Source organism: Tasmannia lanceolata, unplaced genomic scaffold (genome assembly GCF_043159265.1).
Source record: "Tasmannia lanceolata isolate RefF3 unplaced genomic scaffold, GAP_Taslan_0.1 ptg000013l, whole genome shotgun sequence".
Lineage (NCBI taxonomy): Eukaryota > Viridiplantae > Streptophyta > Magnoliopsida > Canellales > Winteraceae > Tasmannia > Tasmannia lanceolata.
The window spans coordinates 27273407-27297869 of record NW_027518690.1 but is presented as its reverse complement, the minus strand read 5'-3'; the positions used below and the strand labels follow the sequence as shown (position 1 = coordinate 27297869).

The window sequence follows — 24463 nt, the reverse complement described above, 5'->3', positions numbered from 1 at the left end:
CTCCACCATCAACCAAAGATTCAAAAGCATGATCCCCACCATTCAACTCTGAGATCTCGATGACATTTAGGTTATAACCATCGCTGCAGACTGTCGCCAAACCATCTGTTTGATTAAAATCCAAGGCGGAAGTAATACCTGCCCAATCTTGGTTCTCCTGAACAAACCTGGTTTGCCGAGAAGGATGTTGCGATCTTTGTTGTAGTCTAGAAATACCACGCGGTGAAATAATAGTCGCTAATAAGGACCTAGCTTGCAGAGGGGATCCTCCCGGCGAGAACACTATTAAAGGTGTGCTGGAGTCTGTTTCACTGGACCTAACTCCCATCACTGGGCTAGTTGCCATGGGCTGAATCATCAGATTTGATTTGAGAAGGCCCATTAAATCAGAAATAACTTGCATGTATGGCCCACCGTCCAAAAATGTATACATAGTACAAAGACCAAAATCAGATTGGGCGAAACCCACTCTCTCGCCGCTTTGCATAGCTTCGGAAAAACAAACCGCCCTTGATTCTTGATACCCGGTCCCACAAATCACGTGATTAGTGGGCGGAAATGATGAAGACAGATTTTGCACGTCATTCACGCCTAGTGATAGACACTTGTCCACTACCATTGAGCTGCGAACGGCTGGCTGAGTACCATTTTGAATTTCAAATTGGGTATCCTGCGCCAAACTCTAACTTGCACCACCGGCAAACAAGTGCTATCGTGCACCCTTTCATCAGCTACCTCCAGCTCCGAACCAGCTCTAGCCGAGGAAGCATCAACCATTCCCAGCTCAATTCCTGGCAACCGCGTCTCAAATTCCGGGAAGACTGAGTGACTGACTTCGCCCTCAACCTCGTCTCCATCACTAGATTCCTCCATATCCTCGCCACCACCTACTCGGATTTTACAAGCTTTGATCCAGTACTTTTCTCCATCAATTATTGCCGGAAGAGAAACGGAATTTGGAGTCTCACCTCTAGATTCAACCTGCAGCTTAGCCACCTTATAACCCCTCCCGGCTTTACAAGCGAAGTCCACATATAATACTCTCCCAATCATGCTACCTAAGCTTCTGAAATTTTCCTCACACCAAGCTTGAGAGGGGATACCAGAGAAAGACCACCACTCTGATTTCTGCAGATTAGAGAATTTGTGTTTCCATTTTTTAAGCTCAACGAAAGGGGAATTCCTGGCTTTTATCCACAAATCCAGAACTCTGATCGGGTCCATGTCACAAAGTGGGAAAACCATCACCTCCAGCACATCAAGCCTATAGATCCAGAGAGGATTCTTCGCCCCAGACCACACTCTTAGCCATTTTTCTAGGGCTGAGAGATCGCCAGACCATCCTTGTCTAATCTTTCCCCCAAAACTCCGATCAGCTTGCTTAATTGATGATAAAAAATCCCTCCTTTTCCTTTGGCCATTACTGAGTATAGAGTCCCCTGCAGATGGTATTATTCTCACACTCTTCAACGTTTGACGTCACTTCCTGTTGGATCTCCGATACGATAATATTTTCCTGGGCTGAACTGATATCAGTACCTGACCATATTTTTCCACATCTCCAACAAACTGTTCTTCGTTTGAAATTTCGAAAGCTGCATTTTCTACAGCTCCAGTCCCCCAGCCTGCCCTCATTTCTTCTTTGAGAGGCTCTAGCAATCTTACTTCCTCTCTTGTTTAGGACCTTACTCCATCCCGAACCATCGATACCTTCTTGTCCATCATTTTTGCCTCGATTATATTGATCACCATCACCACCTCGATCACCATGACCGCCACTCCAAAAAACCACGTCCGTTTTGATTTGGAAAGAAAAAAAACTGACTCTGTTATCTTTACCCGCTTGAATAAACTGAAAAAGGGAATGGAAAGGAGCATGAAGGGCTTGGGCCCTAAAAGAAAAAGTCTCGCCAGAGAAGAAGTGAACAGGAGATATTCGCTGGAGAAGAAGTGTAATAACTGAAAAGACTAAAAAGATATTCGCCGGAGAAGAAGAGGAGACTGTGATTCTTATTTAATAATTGTTTAATTAGATTAAAAGGAGTAGAAATTGTTATTATAGCAGGGCAGGGATGGGGCGGGGAATTTTTCCCCGTAGTGTGCGAGGCAAGGGCGGGGATTAGGTTTTCCCCGCAGGACGAGGACGGGGATTCCCCGCCATCCCAGAAGCGGGGACGGGGAATTTAACTTGAGGGGACGAGGACGGGGAATGCAACATCCGGCCCCGCCCCGCCCCTAACCAAGGATGCTACCAACATCATTCAGAGCACATGGAGAGCCTGAATCACTCAGCAGAGCATCGTCATGAAATTCTTAGTTGTCGTGCATGAGACAGAGATGACTGACGGAGATTTACGCCATCTCTATGACAACGCCATTCATACCGACCACATTGAATGATACATTCTGCCTTAGCTACTTCGGATCGAAGAGTTTATCGAAGGAGTGATTTCTAGTTGAATCAAGTTCAACCTTCTGTACACACATGCCGGATTACCAAGCAGATGGAAGAATCCGATTCGATGGAAAGGATTTCCATTTGGAAGTCGAAGCGAGCAGCTCATCCGTACAGATCTATTCCACAACGGGTCTAAATTTCAGCTTGTTCTCCTCATTTTTGTCTAAACACGGGGACAAGTTTCTTTCAAGTGGGAGGGACAGACATAAGACACTAGATTACTAATTATTTTATTTTTTTCCTTTTGGAAGGTTGGCAAGAAGTTTCTTGATTTATTAGGATTTTGTCTCCTGAGTATAATAGGATTACACTTCTAATTATAGTTGCTTTCTTATTGTGATAGGATTCTAGATCTTTCTTTTAAGAGAAGTTTACTTGGTTAGGGATTGCCTTTTATATAAGAGGTTGTAAATCGTGAGTTATAATCAATCAAGAATATTGGAATAAAAGGTTCTCTCTCAAACTCTTTCTTCTTCTCTTCTACTCGCTCTCTTCTTTCCTAGTGGATTCTAGGGTTTTTCTTCCCTAGTGGGTTCTAAAGCAATTTTTGGATCGTACGCTTCGGCTCCGATTTTTGCTTGATCAGCTACGTCAATTTGGCATGAGGCAATGTGCAGTTGATCATTCAATGTTTAGCTCTCAGTCGACTAATGAGTGTATCTTCTTGATTGTCTATGTGGATGATATTGTCATCAATGGAAGTGGTAAGGTATTCAAAATCTAAAGGCATTCCTTCATAAAGAATTTTGCACAAAAGATCTTAGTCATGTTAGATATTGTTAGCCCAAGAGTTCAACAAGTACTCCCATTGAAATGTTTTGATGATTAACAAACTCAATTTGTTATAAAAAAGGTTTTATACACTAATGATTTCCATTGGCAAAGTCATTGTGTTCATAGCGTAGCATCCTCAAGATTGCATGACAAATGGCAAATCATTCAAGCTCAAAGTGATATCAAAAGCATGAAGAAGGCATCACCATCACAAAGGAAATTTAAAGACAAGAGAAGACCAATACAGAGGCAAGTCAAAGGCATTCAAAGACAAGGTTGAACTCTAGCCTAACAAGAATGGCAAACAACTCAAAAGTTCAAGCTTGGCTCAAGCATCAATGGAGTTGAGTGAAGACATGTCAAAGCCTCTACAAGGTGCCAACAAGATTGAAGACCAAGTAGAATTAAAATGTAAATGGTCCTTCATGTATAATCTAGGTCTATGGCACAAATGAGAGTTAAAATCAAACTAAGTAGAACTTAATGGGTTTGTGAATGTTCATAGTGGTGTCCCAACATTGTTGGACCCTCATGACATTCCATTTAACTTGATAAATTAAAGTTCCAAAAGCCCAAACAAAGTCAGCAAAAAATATAAGGAAAAACTGTTGTGCATAGGCTTCTCGGAGCTCTGAGCTCGGAACTCCGAGAATGGTTCCAGGTTTAAAAAATAAAGGGATTTCGGCCCACTCGGAGCTCCGAGCCCGGAGTCCGAGAAGACCGTTGGGGAGCTTAAAAAATGTGTATTTTCTCCCCTCTATAAATATGAACCTTGGGACTTTTGGGGAACCAACCAAGGAGTTCAAAAAACATTCTAAAAGCACTAAAAGGCATTGATTCTTCTTCTCCTCAAGATTTTCACTCTCCATCTCTCTCTTGTGCCTTTACCTTAGATTATTCTTTAGAGACTTTTGGGTTTTCATTTGTTGATCTTTTTCTTGTGAGAGTGAGTGAGCTTTACTTGTAATTAGCCTATCTAGAGGCAAGCAAGCTAAAACCTTTCATCTTCTTTGTATTTGGCACAAAGGGCGCCGTAGAAGACTCTTGGAGCTTGAAGCTCGATTTGTACAAGGCGGAAGGAACGCCGTATTTAAGTTCCTTGGAGAAGATAGTGGAATCCTCAAGGAGAGCAACTTGAGAAGAGTGGAGTAGGTCTTGAGCTAAGACCGAACCACTATAAAAATCCTTGTGTCAAAGCTTCTTTGTCTCTTCACCTCTTCTCTTGTGGAAAGCATTTTACTATTGCTTCGAATACTATTTTTGATTTCCTATTCAATCTAAAACTAGTGCAATCTAAGTTTTCAAAATCCTTAAAATTTGAAAAGACACCCAATTCACCCCCTCTTGGGTTGCTAAGTGGAATTTCAGATACTTTCTTGGTATTGAGGTGGCCTATTCACTAGGAGGATTGACCTTGTGTTAGAGGAAATACGAGCTCGACATTCTAGAAGAGACGGGTTCTTTGGCAGTGAAGCCAGCTGAAGTGCCCATGGACCCTAAATATGAAGCTTCTTCCTTATCAAGGGGACTTGTTAGAAGATCCAGGTAGATACAGGAGACTAGTTGGGAAACTTATCTACTTGACAGTGACTCGTCCAGACATGTCCTGTTGTCAGAATTGTGATTCAGTTTATGAGCTCGCCACGTACACCTCTCATTGGGCATCGATTACCCAAATTGTCAGATAATTGAAGAAAGCTCCTAGAAAAGGCTTGTTCTTCAAGTGACATGACCACCTGAATCTTGAAGGGTTCACTAATGCAGATTGTGGGAGGTCTCCTGCAGATAGACAGTCGACTACAGGATATTGCAACTTTGTTGGGAGAAACTTGGTGTCATGGAGAAGCAAGAAGCAGGATGTTGTGGCCAGATCTAGTGCAAAGGCTCAGTATCGGACAATAGCCCATACTTGTGGGGAATTGACTTGGTTAAGGTCGTTTATGTCTGAGATTGGTATTCCCTCTTCATCTCTAGTGATAATAAACCTACTGTTCACATTGCCTCAAATCTGGTTTTTCATGAGCGGACTAATCAGATTGAGGTGGATTGCCATGTTATCTGTCAGAAGATACATAGTGGAGAGATATCTAGTCTTTACTAGATCAGAAGATCAGTTAGCTGATGTGTTCACTAAATCTCTCGGTAAGGCAAAGCTATCTGATATTTGTAACAAGCTGGGGTTGTATGACCTACACTTCAGCTTGAGGAGGAGTGTTAGAAGGGTAGTTTGGACATTGTACAGGCAACCCTATTTCACACACACGCACACACACACACACACACATATATATAGTTCATAATTACATGGGAGCTGCCCAAGAGGGGCTCTCAAGTCTCACCTTCTCCCTTCCATCTTCTTCTTCTTCTTGCTCTTCTTCGTCTTGCTCTTCTTCTCTTAACCATGTCTCACTAATAGATTCAAGTGTGTGTACTCGTATATAACGTAGCTCTACAGTTTTTTCTTCCTTAAAAAAATTTGTGAATCATTCATCCGTTGTTCTTGCTGATGTTTCTACTTCTATAATTAGAGGAGAGGTCTTGTTCGTACCACTTCTTCCATGTCCTTATCTTCTGTTCTATAAGTTCCCGACATTTTAGTTAACCTTCTTTCAATCGGTCAATTGATAAAAGCCTTAAATTATTGCATAAACTTTTATACCACTTGTGTTTTTCAGGATCTCCAAACGAAGAAGATTATTGATGGAGGGAATGAATTAGATGAATTATATTATCTTGAAGTGCAACCGAAGGCTACTGTGTTCACCTCTTCCGTGACCTTATCTTCTATTCTATATGTTCCCAAATTTCCAGCTAATAATTTTTCAATCAATTGACAAAAGTCTTAAACTATTCTGTACCCTTTTATCCCACTTGTATTTTTCAGGATCTCCAAACAAAGAAGATTGATGAAGAGTGTGAATATGATGAATTATACTCCCTTGAAGTACTTCAAGTGAAGGCTATTGTTATTGCACTCCATTCTAAAATATTTGCACTTCAATGGCATTTTAGGCTTGGTCATCCGCCTACATGGAAGATCAAGAAAACGGTTCCTTCAGTAAAGTTAGTGTCCAGTTTTGAATGCAAGGTTTGTGAACTTGGTAAACAACACATGTCAGTGTTTAGGTCTCCAGTCAATAAAAGAAGTTTAGCTCCGTTTGATTCAGTCCACTCCAATCCCTATCGTGTGTCAAAGTGTCTTTGGATTTAAGTATTTCATCACCTTTTTTTAATTGTTAAGTATTTCATCACCTTTGTGGATGATTACTCTAAGGTTGCTCCATTGTGACCTGGTGGTCACAGGTTCGAGTCACAGAAATAGCCTCTTTGCAAAGCAGGGGGTAAGGCTGCGTGCATCTAGCCCTCCTCAGACCCCGCAATGGCGGGAGACTCTTGCACCGGGCCGCCCTTTTTTTGTGGATGATTACACTAGAATGATTTAGTTTGTCCTTGTTAAAAAGAAGGGCAAAAGTTCTTTCTATTATAAAATCATTCCACAGAGAAATAAGTTCAATTTGGTAAAGATAACTGTATCTTTTGTTCTAACCATGCCTTAGAATACGTGAAAATGACCATAGTGTTTTTGTGCTAAGAATAGTAGTATTCATCAAACTTCTCATGTTCATGCTCCTCAACAAAACAGAGTGGCTGCAAGAAAAAATAGACATTTCTCGTACAATGATGATTCATATGGGTGATCCAAACAGTCATTAGGGAAATATGTTAACTGTATGCTATCGCATGGTTTCTTCATGTTATAAAGTGTGAGCTTAGTAAAGCTCACCAAGTAGTGTTTTGAGGTGCCAAACTTAGCATGTTAGAAGAGTATTAGACTTGGGAGATTGGTTCTCTGGAGTCTTAGACACAGAAAATTAACAGGAGGATTATTTTCTTTTTTCAACGGAGTGCAGAAATTTAAAAAAAAAAAAAGAATAGAAAAAAGAAAGAACGAAAGAAAAGATCAGTAACAACAAGATAAAGTTTGCCAGATGTACCAACCATAACTGAAACACCATTTCAGATTTTCATACAAGAAACCATTTTCTGCCCTAATCAAACTTCAATTAACTGTAACTATCAAGGGATAGAGGAGTTTGCCAAACCACATATGCTAAAAATGACAGTAAAAGCAAAAGAAGAGCAAAACTAGAAACTGTATAACATGGATGTAACCTGTGTTCTTCCATCACTCACCGATTATCATCAAATTCAGCACCACTGATATCTGAAGGCATTTTGATGTAGAGAAGAAGAAAAAGATTCATTTGATAATGGATTGAATGACACCCGCCCCAACTGTCTTCCGACCTTCTCTGATAGCAAACCTCATTCCTTGCTCACACGCAACAGGCATAATAAGTTCAACCTCCATCGTCACCCGGTCCCCAGGCATGACCATCTTCGATTCTTCGTCCTTATCGTTCATGATTCTAGTTACCTTACCTGTGACATCAGTCGTCCTCATATAGAATTGAGGCCTGTAACCAGCGAAGAAAGGAGAGTGCCTCCCACCTTCCTCCTTCTTAAGGACATAAACTATGGCCAAAAACTTAGTGTGAGGAGTAATAGTACCAGGCTTGGCAAGAACCATCCCTCTTTGAATATCAGCCTTTTGTATACCTCTCAAGAGAACCCCCACATTGTCACCAGCAAGAGCCTCATCCAAAATTTTCTGAAACATCTCAACCCCAATAACAGTAAGGTTCCGGGTCTCGCGAAGACCCACAAGATCAACAGTTTCCCCGACCTTCACCGTGCCTCGCTCGACACGGCCGGTAGCAACAGTCCCACGTCCTGTGATTGAAAAGACGTCCTCTATAGCTAGCAAGAAGGGGAGATCAGTCTGGCGCTGGGGGATGGGAATGTAGCTATCTACAGAGTCCATAAGTTCATAAATCTTATCCACCCAAGGGTTTTCCCCCTTCTTGATTGCGGGATTCGCCATTAGGGCTTCTAGGGCTAAAAGGGCAGAACCAGATACAATTGGAATATCATCTCCAGGGAATTCATAGGAAGAAAGAAGCTCCCTTACCTCAAGCTCAACCAATTGGAGAATCTCTTCATCATCAACCTGATCTTGTTTGTTTAGGAAAACCACCATATTTGGAACCCCCACCTGTTAAAGTATAAAAGATTAAATAATGCAATCTCCAACGACTTAAGCTTTTGGAGTAATTGGTTGTTTCACATGGCATCAGAGCAAAGGTCCTAAGTTCAAAACTCCTTGATATTAAAAATCCACATGTACACGTGCCAGTATAGGTCAACCCTAAAAAAGAGGGGCCACACGTGAGGGGGAGTATTAAAGTATAAAAGACTAAATAACGCCATCTCTAACTGCTTAAGCCTAACCAACTGTTTTTTTTTATGATTATTATTTAATGGCAATGAATCATTGATAATAGACTAAAGAAAAAGTAATGGCAATGAATCATTGATAATAGACTAAAGAAAAAGAAGAAGAACATGAAAAAAACAGGACAGAGCTAAAAACAGACCTGTTTTTTTTTTTTTTTGGTGGGTAAGCTGGGGTTAGGCAGGGCGCCTACCAGATATCATTAAAAAGAGAAAAAATACAATCAAGGAGCTAAAAGGCCAACAGTTTGGGGGACGAACCCCAACAAAACCAGCAGCAAACAATGTATAAGACCACAGAAAATTTAAAGAGGCAGACGAGTGTGGTGTTCCGAGTATCCTTTGAGCCTGTTATTCCCTAATTTACTTTTGGTGGGTGCAGATAAGGAGGTGCTAGTGTGTGAGTGTTTTGAAAGAGTTGAGCAGAAGGTAGTATGGTGCCCAAGATTTGGAAGAAACTTTTTTGAGAGGGAATTGTCCTCCCTCTCAAACCTGTTCGAGATCATTGAAAAATGCTATATAAAAAGATCAGGAATGGATAAAAGAATTTGGACTTGGTGCCCTTCTGGTGTTTTTTCGGTCAAATCTTGTTATGCTCGGCTGGTTGTTGGGGAGGAGGATTGTTTATTGGCGAAGGTTTGGTCATTTCATTGTCCCCCAAGAGTAGGCTTCTTTGGATGGTCTGTTAGTTGTGGTCGAATTCGGACTATGGATTTCCTTAGAAAAAAAGGAATGTGGTTAGTGGATCACTGTCCTTTATGTTTGCAGGATGGTGAGTTCATTGATCATTTGTTTTTGCATTGTAGGTTTGCTAGAGAAATCTGAGGTCTGATTCTATCGAGATTTGGTATCCAATGGGTCTTTCCAAGATCAATCTCCCAACTCTTAATTGTTGGGATTTTGTCTCTTGGAAGAAAAAGGGGAAGGTTTTTATGGAGGTTTTGCCTTTTGGCCATGTAGTGGTCGATTTGGAAGGAAAGAAATGGAAGAGTATTTGAAAGGAAGGTTAAATCAGCTTATGGGGTTTATTTGAGAATAATTGTTGTATCCATACAATGTGCGAGGAGCATCCCTATGTTTTGCTGCGTCTCAGCCTTCGATCTATGGGAGGGGTGGCAAATAGTCTGTAATGAGGCGGCAATCAAACCTAAGGTAATTCAAAAGTGGAATCCACCTCCGATTGGATATTTCAAGCTAAACTTTGATGGTGCTAGTTTTGGGAATCTAGGCCCGTTGGGATTTGGTGGCCTCCTCAGGAACGATGAAGGACTGGTAGATGGGCTTTCTCTGGGCCCTGTGGTATTACAGACTCTAATGAGGCGGAAGTCAAAGCCGCTTATTCGGGTATTTTACATTTGGACAAAGAAATTATGGATAAACTGATTGTAGAAGGAGATTCTTCCAAGAGATGGATTTCGGGTTCCGCGCACCACACCCCACCCCCCCCCCCCCCCCTAATGGCGATTTCTTAGCATGGTTGAGGAGATTTCAGATTGGGTGATGGGATCTTCTGCCTCCTTCGTGCATATTAGGAGGTCAGCTAATGGCGAAGCTGATTTTTTAGCCAAAGCAGGAATCAATAGAGTGCGTTTGGAGTGGTTTGATTATATGCCACCATAATTGTTATTTTTTATTGTTGTTTTTTTCTCCCTCTGTAATTTTCTTTGTGGACCATCTCGGTTCCTTTTTAATATATTACCATTTCAAAAATATATATATAGACATGGGACTTACAATCTAGGATACAAAACTCCAAAGGAGTCATCTAAGACAAGGGCCAGCAGATCAGAGGGCAGGTTAGAGGGAGGAAGATCCTCTCCTTTGATGCAACAATTAGTTTTGGATAAAAAAACAGACCTGTTTGGCAAGAAGGACGTGCTCTTTAGTCTGTGGCATAGGGCCATCTGCGCCTGAAACCACTAAAATCGCACCGTCCATCTGAGCTGCGCCAGTGATCATGTTCTTGACAAAGTCAGAGTGGCCGGGGCAGTCCAAGTGGGCGTAATGGCGATTTTCAGTTTCATATTCGACTGTGGCTGTGTTGATTGTGATTCCTCTTTTTCTTTCTTCGGGGGAGGAGTCTATTTCATCGTACCTTTTGGAACCACTGTTGCCCATCGAAGCTAGGGCCATGGTGAGGGCTGCGGTGAGAGTGGTCTTGCCATGGTCTACGTGACCTATTGTGCCTATGTTGACATGGGGTTTTTTGCGTTCAAACTTACCATGGGCTGATTTGATTATTAGCCAAGATGGGTTTTGCCTTTGATTCTGTTTGTGGGTTGGGGTGGATTTTAAGTGAAGAATTTGTGAGGGATTGATGAAAGAGGAAGAGAGAAGAGGAGAGAATGAGGGGTTTTTAAAGGGGAGCGTTGCTCTGATTCTAGTGGGGGTTGGAGAGGATGATGAGAGGAATAGAAGCTTGGGAGAAGAATGGTATGATGAAGGTGCTCCTACCATTGATGCCATGGCCGATGCTTTAGAGAGGAAATGAGTTTCTTAGATTATGAGTTTATGAGTTTTTTATATGGTGCCCGACGTTAAGTCCCCTTCATGGAACTTGACGCTCGGGCACCATATATTTTCCTGAACAGTGAGAGCACCCAAAATTATGGAACATGCAATTTCTTTCTTATTTGATGCCTAACATCCATCCCTTGATCTCCGTTGAATCTGGGACGTATATTATCAACCGAGCCCCATTATAAGTGGATCTATAAATAGAATTCGGTAGGTAACAAAATACTTCCAAAATTGGTTCTTATTTGTAGAATTGTAGTTATCAAAGATTTGCAAACTTTTTTCTAACTGCATTTATTTAGTTAAATATACATATTTTGAAAAAAAAAAAGCGGTTTGTAAAATATTAGTTTACTTAGTGAACCAATATGTGCGTTGTGGAGTGGATGAAGGCTTTGAGCTATTAGATTGTGTGGGATTAGATATGTATATCATGCGGGTCTGGGTTCGACAAGATGGACTTGAGATGTTGATGTGCTTGTTATATAGAGATTTGGTTCGTTGCTCTTGGTATTATGAGGATGCTCAATTCCGAAGGTCTCACCTATTTAGATCTTCGGGCTCGAATCTAGATGCTTAATTGGGAACTAATTAGGATGTAGTGCTACTCAAATCTGGCTGAACGAACGGACAACTATGATGCTATGTGTCCCGCCAAAACCTGGCTCTAACGACAGGAAGGATGCTATTGACCTGTGGCTTGTGCTTACAGACAAACAGTTAAGGACTGATAAGGGTAAAAATAGCAGCCCAATAGGAAGCTGCCACATGGCATAAGGATCCTCTGGCAATTTTCTCTGAAGTTAAAAGGGCCGAAAGACAACGTCGCTCCGAGTCCTCGGAAGTTCGGTAGAAAGCTTCCTAAGTATTTCTCTACTTTCTCTCTCGGGTAAAGAAACTAGAATTTTCGGACGGTATTTTCTCAAAAAATAATGGAAAAACAGAGAAACTGAGGTTTTCTATTGAAAATCTGATTCTAATCTGGTTAGAATCTCCTTTTTACACTTACCTTCTTATTTATAAGGCTTGGATCCCAAATCGCAGTGTGCGATTTGGAAATCGCACCCCTCAATTTTTGGGAATCCAGCAAGTCGGTTGGGGGTATTCTGGGTATTTTTAGGATTTTCGGGAGTTCCGGCGGGCTATAACTCCTTCGTTTGGGCTCAGAATTGCACACAATCGAATCCGTTAGACTCCTTGCAGCAAGGAGAATCCAGTGAACCTTATTTCATGCTTTAAAGTGGTGCGGGCAAATTTGGTGCGTCTGAAATCAGGTTTTTAGGGTTTTTCGAGAGTTTTCGGTAACTTTAAAATACCATAACTCCTTCGTTTGGATCTCAAATCATGCGCTGTCAGATTCGTTGGACTCCTTGCAGCTAGGAGAATCCAATAAACCTAGTTACACGCTTTGAAATGGTATATGCAATTTTTGCACCTTTTTTTTTTACCCAAAGTTAAGTTTAGGCGAATGGCGTGTAAAAACGGGCTTCTTTGGTTGTGCCGTAAAAGGTGGGTGTTGTGTGGAAACGGGCTTTTGGGTTTTAATTTTGGGGCAAATTTGTTTTTGAGAAGTATTTCCTATTTTGCAAACCAGGGAAATCGAGAGAAAGATAACAGAAACGGTCATATTGTGTTGGGACTTCATGTATACCCATTCAAAGGGTCTAAAAAATATGATGAACATACTCCAACACTAAAAACCCCTTGAAACTCATTTGTGAATTATTTTTGGGTAAAAACTCTCACCAAACTCATTGTGCTTTGATTTTGGGAAAATCCATTTGAGATTGGTTTAGGCTCATTTGCAAATTATTCTTGAGATAAATTGTTTGAGCTACAAAGTGTATTCAAGCCTACATAGAGGCTAATTACTTCTTTTTCGTTCGATCGGTGGTGAGGGCATCCATTTTTAATTCCCTCGGAGAAGGGCTTAGTTTTTGGCCGTGTACGAGAGACATTGTAAATGTAACGACCCGATTTCCGTCGAGCCGCTACAAGCAAAAGAAAAACCCGCTGAAAAATACCATAATTTTTTTTTTTTTTATAAACTAAATTATTACATTTTTAAACTTGCCACAACCGCAAATCTTATTCAAATTTGAAACCCAAGTAAAAGTCGTAGTCTGAAATTAAACATAAGTCTTGCAAAATAAAATAAAATTTAAAGACAATGACATAGCACGTCATCGGAACCCAAGAACCAAACTCCACTACGCTCTCCTCTCCCCTTTCTCCTTCTAGGTCTCCTCATCAGCAAAGGCAGCATTCCCAATATTTTCGTTTCCTGTGGTTTAAACAACGTAAGCAAGATTTTCCAGTAACTAAGCTCAAGTACATCAAACAATAATGGTGAGAGGTAATGTAGAAGATCCCATGAAGAATATGCTGTTAAATGAAATATGAAACTATAAAGAAATAATATAAACCATAATGAAATAATTAAAGGAACTCACATCTTTAATGTATAAACTCTATAAATGACAATTCTATAAATGACATGCGACGGCTACACCCCGGGCTCATCTGGCATTTTCCCCTCTTTGTTTTATTCTTTCATTTATTTCCGTCCAGGTACCCTGCCTCACGACTTATCCACTACCCCCGTCTAAAGGTAGTGGCGGTTTTGGACTTTTGATTACGGATGACAGACATCATGTCAAGCCGCCTTAGGGATTATTTTCCCTTCGGTAAGATTATCAACACAAGGCTGCGCACTCTGATCGTGTTGACTTTTGACCATTTTGGTCCAAGGACGACACAACGGCCTCCCTTATATCCCCAACTATATGCCCATGACAAAGCAGAATAAAGCATAAAGTAATCCATTTTTTTGACTTTTGATAAACATCATGCAAAGCTAACTAGAATCAATCCAACATTAACAAGCCCATATTGAGAGATATACAAGAATAGTATACTGTCACTTGCCTTACACTTTTGCCGGATGAGAGAACCCACGAAGTCCTAAATAAGGATAAAGGATCACTCAACCTGAAAGTGAGACCAACACCCGATCACACTTGATTCACACCATATTACTATATCTAGCTTATAGAGGTTTTGGGGTGTTAAATATTCTTTCATTTTGGGGTTTTAAGTCATTGCTGAAATTTCAGATTCAATGAGTTAAATTTCATATTTAATGAGTTCATAAAAGTGCTGAAATTTTCGTTTTAAAAGGGTTCATAAGTGCTGAATTTTTTTTTTGTTTTAAAAGGGTTCATAAAGGTGCTGAAATTTCAGTTTAAGTTGCTGAAATTTCAGTTTTAAAATGGTTTATAAGTTGCTGAAATTTCAGTTTTAAAATGGTTTATAAGTTGCTGAAATTTCAGTTTTAAAATGGTTTATAAGTTGCTGAAATTTCAGTTTAAAAGGTAAGTTTAAGTTGCTGAAATTTCAATTTTAAAAGGGTTTATAAGTTGCTGAAATTTCAGTTTTAAAATGGTTTATAAGTTGCTGAAATTTCAGTTTAAAATGCTGAAATTTCAGTTTAAAAGGTAATATCTTCGTTTTAAAAGGATTCATGAAGTTGCTGAAATTTCAGTTTTAAAAGAGTTTATAAGTTGCTGAAATTTCAGTTTTAAAAAGGTTTATAAGTTGCTGAAATTTCAGTTTTAAAAGATAATATCTTAACGTTTTAAATCTTGATCAAAGGTAATATCCTAACGTTTTAAATCTTGATCAAAGGGTACAACACTATGATCCATTTTTTTAGGTTAAGCAATATAGGGTACTTACTTGGAGTGGATTGAAGTTGGAATGGTTGGATCACCCACCTTCTTCACTTCTCCTCCTCTCCTTCTTCTTCTATTTCTCACTTTTTCTTTGCAAGGGAGAAATGAGCACACATTCTATTTGAAAGGAAAAAGAATGGCCAACTCAATTGGTTTCTTTCTTCCTCTTCTTTTTTTTTTATATTTTTATTTTGATGGTTAGATTCCTCCTCTTAGGTGTCATTTTTATATTTGTTGCAATAATAGGTAGTTGTTGAGTTTTTGTTTAATAGGTAGTTGTTGGTTGTTGAGTTTTGTTTAATATGTAGTTGTTGGTTGTTGAGTTTTGTTTAATATGTAGTTGTTGGTTGTTGAGTTTTGTTTAATATGTAGTTGTTGGTTGTTGAGTTTTGTTTAATAGTTAGTTGTTGGTTGTTGAGTTTTGTTTAATATGTAGTTGTTGGTTGTTGAGTTTTGTTTTGTTTTTATATTTGTTGCTAAAACAAGGACCCTTGATTCTTAGATCATTAGATCCAAGATGGATTGATGATCTAGGCCATTGATTTGACAATAAGGATAAAAATTTAGATTTTACAAAAATCATAAGGGAGATTGAAAAAGGTGGTCTTTACATTCTACCCCCCTTGTAAAGGAATTTCGTCCCCGAAATTCAACTCCCACAAGTATAGATTTAAAATCCTAGAGGTAAAACTGGAAAAATCCTTTTATCTACAAGCATAACTTGCAAAAGACAAAGACAAATCAATCTACTCTAAAATTTATTTTATTTTATTACCTTAGAAGAGTTCCGGAAATTTTTTCTGAACTTCCGACTCACGCTCCCAAGTAGCCTCTTCGACGCCGTGGTGACGCCAAAGCACTTTGACTAAGGGAATTGTCTTGTTCCTTAGGACTCTCTCCTTGTGCTCCAAAATGCGCACTGGCCCCTCGGAAAAGGACCAATCTCCCTGCAGCTCTACTTCGTCATCCACAAGAATGTGAGAAGGGTCGGGATGGTATAAGCGAAGCATGGACACATGAAATACATTATGCATCCGATCAAGGTTTGGAGGCAACTCCAGCTCATATGCTCGAGTTCCGACTCGCTTAGAGATACGATAAGGTCCGATGTAACGAGGGCTTAATTTTCCTTTTCTTCCGAATCTCATCACTGCCTTGAAAGGTGAGATCTTTACAAACACTTTATCTCCCACAGCGAACTCGAGCTCTCTACGCCGCTGATCAGCATAGCTTTTCTGCCTACTCTGTGCTACCTTCAATCTGTCTCTGATTAAAGTCACCATCTCTGCAGCCTCTTGTACAATTTTTGGCCCAAGCAAGTGCTTCTCTCCGGCTTCTACCCAACACAACGGGGTTCTGCAAGGACGACCATACAATGCTTCGAAGGGGGCCATCTGAATGCTCTGCTGATAACTATTGTTATAGGTGAACTCAGCCAAGGGCAAGTGCTGCTCCCAGTCTCCTCCAAAATCAAGAATGCAGGCTCTCAATAGATCTTCTATAATCTGATTTACCCTCTCCGTCTGGCCATCAGTTTGAGGGTGATAGGCAGTGCTAAAGTTCAACTTCGAACCCAAGGCCCCATGCAATTTACGCCAAAAGTTGGAGGTAAATCTGGTGTCTCTATCTGATACAATAGATGAAGGCACACCATGCAATCTGATGATTTGCTCAACATAAACCTCTGCCATCTTGTCCAAAGTCCAAGTCTTCTTCATGGGAATGAAGTGTGCGGACTTGGTAAGACGGTCTACTATCACCCAGATGCTATCAAATCCACGCTTAGATCTTGGCAATCCCATGACAAAATCCATGGACAGACTGTCCCACTTCCATTCAGGGATTTCCAAAGGTTCAAGAGTACCCCCAGGTTTCTGGTGCTCGATTTTAACCTTCTGACAAGTCAAGCATTTAGAAACATAATCAGCCACATCTCTTTTCATTCCACTCCACCAGAAGTTCCTCTTCAAGTCTTGATACATCTTAGTGCTACCCGGATGGATGGTGTAGCGAGACTTATGAGCCTCATCTAAGATGCTCTTCCTGAGATCTTCCTTAGCCGGTACACAAATCCGACCTTTAAGATAAAGACAATCATCTGGTCGAATAGATAATTCTGGCCTGGAATCTATAACAGTCCGCAACTGAATAATCTCAGTATCAGCAACTTGAGCTGATCTGATCGACTCTAACAAGTCCGACTGTACTCGTAAGTTGGCTATGAACGAACTTTCACCAATCTCACAAGTCCCCAGTGATAGATCCCTAAATTGTTCCAGAAGTCTCCATTCCTCCATCATCAAGCAAGCCATTGAAGTACGATCCTGCCTGCTAAGGGCATCTGCCACAACATTGGCCTTCCCAGGATGGTAGCTCAAGTTGAAATCATAATCTTTCAGGAACTCGAGCCACCTCCTCTGGCGCATGTTTAATTCCTTCTGATCAAAGAGGTACTTGAGGCTTTTGTGATCTGTGAAGACTTCAAATTTTACCCCATACAAATAATGCCGCCAGATTTTGAGCGCAAAAACCACCGCTGCTAGCTCCAAATCATGAGTGGGATAGTTTACTTCATGCCTCTTCAATTGACGTGACCCATAGGCGATCACCCTACCTGTCTGCATGAGTACACAACCCAATCCCTTGATGGAAGCATCACTGTACACAACATACTCCCCCCCTTCAGAAGGAAGAATGAGAACTGGCGCAGAAGTTAACTTCTTCTTCAACTCCTGAAAACTTTGCTCACATTCATCATTCCAGACAAACTTTATATTTTTTCTAGTCAACTTTGTCAAGGGACCCGCCAATGTAGAGAAACCTTCCACAAACCTTCTGTAATACCCTGCCAAGCCCAAGAAGCTCCTGATCTCAGTCGCATTGGTGGGTTGCTTCCACAATGTAACTGCCTCAATTTTTGCTGGGTCGACGGAGATACCCTCTTTAGAGACCACGTGACCTAAAAATGTCACGCTCTCTAACCAAAATTCGCACTTGGAGAACTTGGCAAACAATTGATTATGTCTTAAAGTCTTAAGTACATGCCTCAAATGATTTACATGATCATCCCTGGACTTCGAATAGATGAGGATATCATCAATAAACACCACTACGAACAAATCTAAGAAGGGCTTGAATATTCTGTTCATCACATCCATGAATATCGCCGGGGCATTTGTCAACCCAAACGACATCACTACAAATTCAAAATGGCCATAACGGGTCCTGAATGCAGTCTTAGGAATGTCCTCAGCCCTGACTCGCAGTTGATGATACCCTGATCTGAGGTCAATCTTGGAAAAGTAGCAGGCTCCTTGCAGCTGGTCAAAGAGATCGTCAATCCTCGGCAAGGGATATCGATTCTTAATGGTGACTTTGTTCAGCTGTCGATAATCAATACATAGACGGAGGCTACCATCCTTCTTCTTCACAAATAAAACAGGAGCACCCCACGGCGAAGAACTTGGCCTGATGAATCCCTTCTCAAGTAACTCAGACAATTGTTCCTTCAGTTCCTTTAGCTCAGCAGGGGCCATCCTATATGGTGCCTTGGATATAGGCTTGGTCCCTAACTCGAGGTCGATGGTGAAGTCAACCTCTCTGTGGGGAGGTAGATCAGTGAGGTCCTCGGGAAAGACATCGAGAAACTCCCTCACTACAAGAATATTTGCCGCTGAAAGTTCAAGTTTATCATCTTCCCTTTTTACATAAGCGAGATAGCATTCGCAACCCTTGCTTATCAATTTCTGAGCCTTGAGCGCTGCAATAATTCTGATCTTCTTAGGGCATTTCACACCCTCAAATACAAACTCCTCCTCTCCAGGAATACCAAATTTGACCAACTTATGGAAGCAATCGACACTAGCGTGATAAGATGCTAGCCAATCCATGCCGAGAATGACCTTGAAGTCATTCATATCTAATAAGACAAGGTCTCCCAGAAGCTCCCTGTCCCCAATCTTAATTACACAACCCTTACATACTAAATCTGTAACTACCACATCCCCTATAGGCGTAACAACTCTCAAAGAATTTAGCAAAGGTACCGGGATCAGATTTAATTCTTGAGCAAAGACAGGAGATATGAAGGATAGAGTAGAGCCAGAATCAATTAAAATATGAGCAGGCACATGATTAATAAAGAGCTGACCTTCGATAACCGCATCTGAAGCCTCTGCATCCTGCTGGCTTAGGGCAAAGACTCGGTTCACTGGTGCCTGAGGTGCATTTCTTCCCTGGTTCTGGGTACGGTTCTGATTTCCCCTCCACAGGGTTTGCTGCTGTGCAAGTGGGGGTCGAGGCTGATTCTGCTGCTGCGGATTTCCCATTGTCTTGACATTCTGATTCACATAGGGCGGCACAAATTTTTGATCTTTCCCTGTTGTTCTAAACTCCTGGCGCTTGATCCTAGGACAATTTCTCTGCTTGTGCGAAGGATCTCCGCAATTAAAACAAACATTCATGGTCCTCCAGCACTGACCACTATGAGCTTTTGCACAAATAGGGCACACTGCTCTAGATGGAGTACCACTATCTGTCCTCTGCTTCTTAGGGGGAGGCATCTGGCTTCTATTTGCAGAAAACTGAACTCGCGTCGCCTGCACTAACTTTTCACTGCGCTCTGCAACTTCAGCCATCTCACAGGCTTCTACCAAAGTCTGAGGTCTCAGATTGATGATGTTCGCCATGATAGAAGGGCGAAGACCATCGATAAATTTCCTTACCTTGTCTTCCTCGGTAGCGGCGTACCCGGGTGCATACCTCGACAATTGTCTAAATTTGGCCCCATACTGGGCCACAGTCAATACTCCCTGACTCAACGACGCAAACTTAGATGCCAATGCGTTCTTCACATGAGCTGGGAAATACTGATTATTAAATCGTACCTTGAATTGAGCCCATGACTCATCCTTCGCTGCAGGATAACTTTGCTCAACCGATCCCCACCATACACCAGCGTCAGCTTTCAGCAAGAAGGTGGCAAGACGAATCCTCTGAGCATTGGAGCAATCCATGACGGCGAAGATACGCTCAACTTCTACTATCCAATGGTCCGCCGCCAAGGGATCCCCTGCCCCGGAGAATTCAGGAGGGTGATAATCCCTAAACTGCCGATGAAGTAAGGAGGAGTCTACTACTGCCCTCAGCTCCTGACCTGCTACTGCCCTCATCTCCTGACGTCCTGCAAGTGACGCCGCAATGTTCTGAAGCGCAGCCTGATTGGCTTCCTGAGCCTGTGCTAAGGCAACTTGATTGGCGGCTTGCGTCTGAGCCTGTCCTCTCAAGAGCTCTGCAATCATAACCAACGGGTCCTGACCTTGACCTTCCTCATTCTGGTCATTTGCTGAGCTAGCATTCCCTCTTCTATGGTATGTCTTGTTTGGTTGCATCTGTAAGATGAACAAACCAAATTAATTGTATACATAAACAAGGAGTATTCCTTGTAAGCTTCTTGCTAATAGCATAGTATTTTAGACTCTTATATCTTGTCCTACTACCCCTTTCCTAGACGTACCCAAACTCACAACCCAAGTTTTTCGAAAACCTAGGGCTCTGATACCAAAACTGTAACGACCCGATTTCCGTCGAGCCGCTACAAGCAAAAGAAAAACCCGCTGAAAAATACCATAATTTTTTTTTTTTTTATAAACTAAATTATTACATTTTTAAACTTGCCACAACCGCAAATCTTATTCAAATTTGAAACCCAAGTAAAAGTCGTAGTCTGAAATTAAACATAAGTCTTGCAAAATAAAATAAAATTTAAAGACAATGACATAGCACGTCATCGGAACCCAAGAACCAAACTCCACTACGCTCTCCTCTCCCCTTTCTCCTTCTAGGTCTCCTCATCAGCAAAGGCAGCATTCCCAATATTTTCGTTTCCTGTGGTTTAAACAACGTAAGCAAGATTTTCCAGTAACTAAGCTCAAGTACATCAAACAATAATGGTGAGAGGTAATGTAGAAGATCCCATGAAGAATATGCTGTTAAATGAAATATGAAACTATAAAGAAATAATATAAACCATAATGAAATAATTAAAGGAACTCACATCTTTAATGTATAAACTCTATAAATGACAATTCTATAAATGACATGCGACGGCTACACCCCGGGCTCATCTGGCATTTTCCCCTCTTTGTTTTATTCTTTCATTTATTTCCGTCCAGGTACCCTGCCTCACGACTTATCCACTACCCCCGTCTAAAGGTAGTGGCGGTTTTGGACTTTTGATTACGGATGACAGACATCATGTCAAGCCGCCTTAGGGATTATTTTCCCTTCGGTAAGATTATCAACACAAGGCTGCGCACTCTGATCGTGTTGACTTTTGACCATTTTGGTCCAAGGACGACACAACGGCCTCCCTTATATCCCCAACTATATGCCCATGACAAAGCAGAATAAAGCATAAAGTAATCCATTTTTTTGACTTTTGATAAACATCATGCAAAGCTAACTAGAATCAATCCAACATTAACAAGCCCATATTGAGAGATATACAAGAATAGTATACTTTCACTTGCCTTACACTTTTGCCGGATGAGAGAACCCACGAAGTCCTAAATAAGGATAAAGGATCACTCAACCTGAAAGTGAGACCAACACCCGATCACACTTGATTCACACCATATTACTATATCTAGCTTATAGAGGTTTTGGGGTGTTAAATATTCTTTCATTTTGGGGTTTTAAGTCATTGCTGAAATTTCAGATTCAATGAGTTAAATTTCATATTTAATGAGTTCATAAAAGTGCTGAAATTTTCGTTTTAAAAGGGTTCATAAGTGCTGAATTTTTTTTTTGTTTTAAAAGGGTTCATAAAGGTGCTGAAATTTCAGTTTAAGTTGCTGAAATTTCAGTTTTAAAATGGTTTATAAGTTGCTGAAATTTCAGTTTTAAAATGGTTTATAAGTTGCTGAAATTTCAGTTTTAAAATGGTTTATAAGTTGCTGAAATTTCAGTTTAAAAGGTAAGTTTAAGTTGCTGAAATTTCAATTTTAAAAGGGTTTATAAGTTGCTGAAATTTCAGTTTTAAAATGGTTTATAAGTTGCTGAAATTTCAGTTTAAAATGCTGAAATTTCAGTTTAAAAGGTAATATCTTCGTTTTAAAAGGATTCATGAAGTTGCTGAAATTTCAGTTTTAAAAGAGTTTATAAGTTGCTGAAATTTCAGTTTTAAAAAGGTTTATAAGTTGCTGAAATTTCAGTTTTAAAAGATAATATCTTAACGTTTTAAATCTTGATCAAAGGTAATATCCTAACGTTTTAAATCTTGATCAAAGGGTACAACACTATGATCCATTTTTTTAGGTTAAGCAATATAGGGTACTTACTTGGAGTGGATTGAAGTTGGAATGGTTGGATCACCCACCTTCTTCACTTCTCCTCCTCTCCTTCTTCTTCTATTTCTCACTTTTTCTTTGCAAGGGAGAAATGAGCACACATTCTATTTGAAAGGAAAAAGAATGGCCAACTCAATTGGTTTCTTTCTTCCTCTTCTTTTTTTTTTATATTTTTATTTTGATGGTTAGATTCCTCCTCTTAGGTGTCATTTTTATATTTGTTGCAATAATAGGTAGTTGTTGAGTTTTTGTTTAATAGGTAGTTGTTGGTTGTTGAGTTTTGTTTAATATGTAGTTGTTGGTTGTTGAGTTTTGTTTAATATGTAGTTGTTGGTTGTTGAGTTTTGTTTAATATGTAGTTGTTGGTTGTTGAGTTTTGTTTAATAGTTAGTTGTTGGTTGTTGAGTTTTGTTTAATATGTAGTTGTTGGTTGTTGAGTTTTGTTTTGTTTTTATATTTGTTGCTAAAACAAGGACCCTTGATTCTTAGATCATTAGATCCAAGATGGATTGATGATCTAGGCCATTGATTTGACAATAAGGATAAAAATTTAGATTTTACAAAAATCATAAGGGAGATTGAAAAAGGTGGTCTTTACAGTAAAGGTGGCAAGGGCATCCTCATTTAATTCCCTTGGATTGTAAAAGCCTCGAAGCCGAGGGTCGTGGAGGTCTCAATAGTGGAAACCCTCAAGTGCGACATTGAGAAGAGTGAAGTAAACCGTTTGCCGAACCACTATAAATCATTGTGTCACTTCTGTTGGTATTTCTCTTTCTCTCACACTCTCTCAATCTTTTATTTGTGCTTGCATTTTTACATATTTAGAATTGAGTGAGTAGTTAGCATTTTGGTTTTGATTGAATAATTATTACTTTGCTAACTAGGCTATTAATCACTTAAATAAGTTTGCTAATCAACAAGGGTTTTGAACTTATATTAATCTGTAATATTGTTTTTAATTTCAACTATGTCAAACTTAATTAAACATGGGATAAAACTAGGGTGAAAGTGGTAAAAGTTTTTGAAATGAAAAGTTTTTCATAAGCAACCTATTCACGCCCCACCCCACCCTCTAGGTTGCCAAACCGGTTTACTCTTTGGATTTCATGCCTATTTTCGACGGTTATGGGAGAACATGGGATAGTGGGCAAGCTTTGGCGCAACGGTAAGGTTGCTCTATTGTGACCTAATGGTCATGGATTCGAGTGATGGAAATAGCCTCTCTGCAAAGCGGGGGTAAGGTTGCGTACATCGAGCCCTCCCCAGATCCCGCAATGGCAGGGTCCATGAGATCCGCAGTCTCAGCTCTGCTATCTGGAAGCAAAAACTTTTCCAAGCCTTTTAGCTCATAGAATAGTGATAAGCAGAAAGAGAAGGGAGAGAGGAAGGAGAGAGAAAGCAAAATTCTACTAGAAGAATTCCACCATTTTGGAGAAATGAGGCATGAAAGATATAAGAAGAGAACATGGGTGCCACGTCACCAGACAAGCAATAATTAACAATGATTCTTGTCCGGAAGTCTTTAGGGATTGTGATGCTAAATAAGCAAATAAACACCAAAAAGTGCACTTTTTTACTTGGATTATCCTTGAGGATGCCGAGTGTGTGGCAACCAAACTGGACCTTAACTACTGTCTTTTGCTGTAGCCATTCATGTCAGTAGCTGAACTGCTTAGTGTGATAACAATGACACACGCGTCAACCAAACTCTATTTTTGTTGGCAGCACTTGTAACGTAGCATTTTGGAGGAAGATATCAATTTTCTCTGATCCCATCGAGAGAGGTCAAGTGATCTCAATCTACTTAGTCCCTCTTTATTTTGGAGTTTGAGAACCAATTGCGTGCATCCATAGGGATTAGTCCCGCCCCATTTGGAATACCCTATGTCATAAAAAAAGAAAAAAAAAAACCAATTGCGGGTCCAAAACTGATTATTGAACTCAAAATTAAACGTAATTTGAGTCCAATAATCAGTTTTGGACTCACAATCGGTTCTCAAAAATCCAAAACAAACAGGGCCTTATAGTGATACTCTACACGACTACACCCTTATATTCTCAATCCTATAATGTAAAAAGAATTTCAATAGAATATTAAACATGCATGAGCATTGCATTCTACAGTAAATATGTTAAAGGGAGAGTCAAACTATTTGCTTTTTAATGGAACATCTTACGAACAAACTATTATTTTTATCTATCTTTAGATTATCTGATAACTTTGGCGAAATGAGACAACATTGTCGGTAACCTTTTTGTTCTCGAATTATCATGTT

General features: G+C 40.2%; 1 protein-coding gene across 4 annotated transcripts in view; it reads right to left on the bottom strand.

Moving 5' to 3' along the window:
• LOC143889983 (elongation factor Tu, chloroplastic-like) overlaps nt 1-11165 on the bottom strand; it is a 32166-nt gene extending 21001 nt beyond the window's left edge. For 3 of the 4 annotated variants that reach the window (XR_013255073.1, XR_013255074.1, XR_013255075.1), the window contains exons 1-2: nt 10445-11165; nt 7427-8348 (exon numbers count right to left, since the gene is read on the bottom strand). Coding sequence is in view for 1 of the 4 variants with exons in the window: in XM_077394424.1 (XP_077250539.1) it covers nt 7494-8348; nt 10445-11053 (1464 nt within the window). In the remaining 3 variants the exon portion in view is untranslated. Of the gene's footprint in view, nt 1-7183; nt 8349-10444 lie in introns of those variants that run through there. The other variant, XM_077394424.1, reaches the window with a different exon arrangement.
• Nucleotides 11166-24463: the final 13298 nt, after the last annotated feature.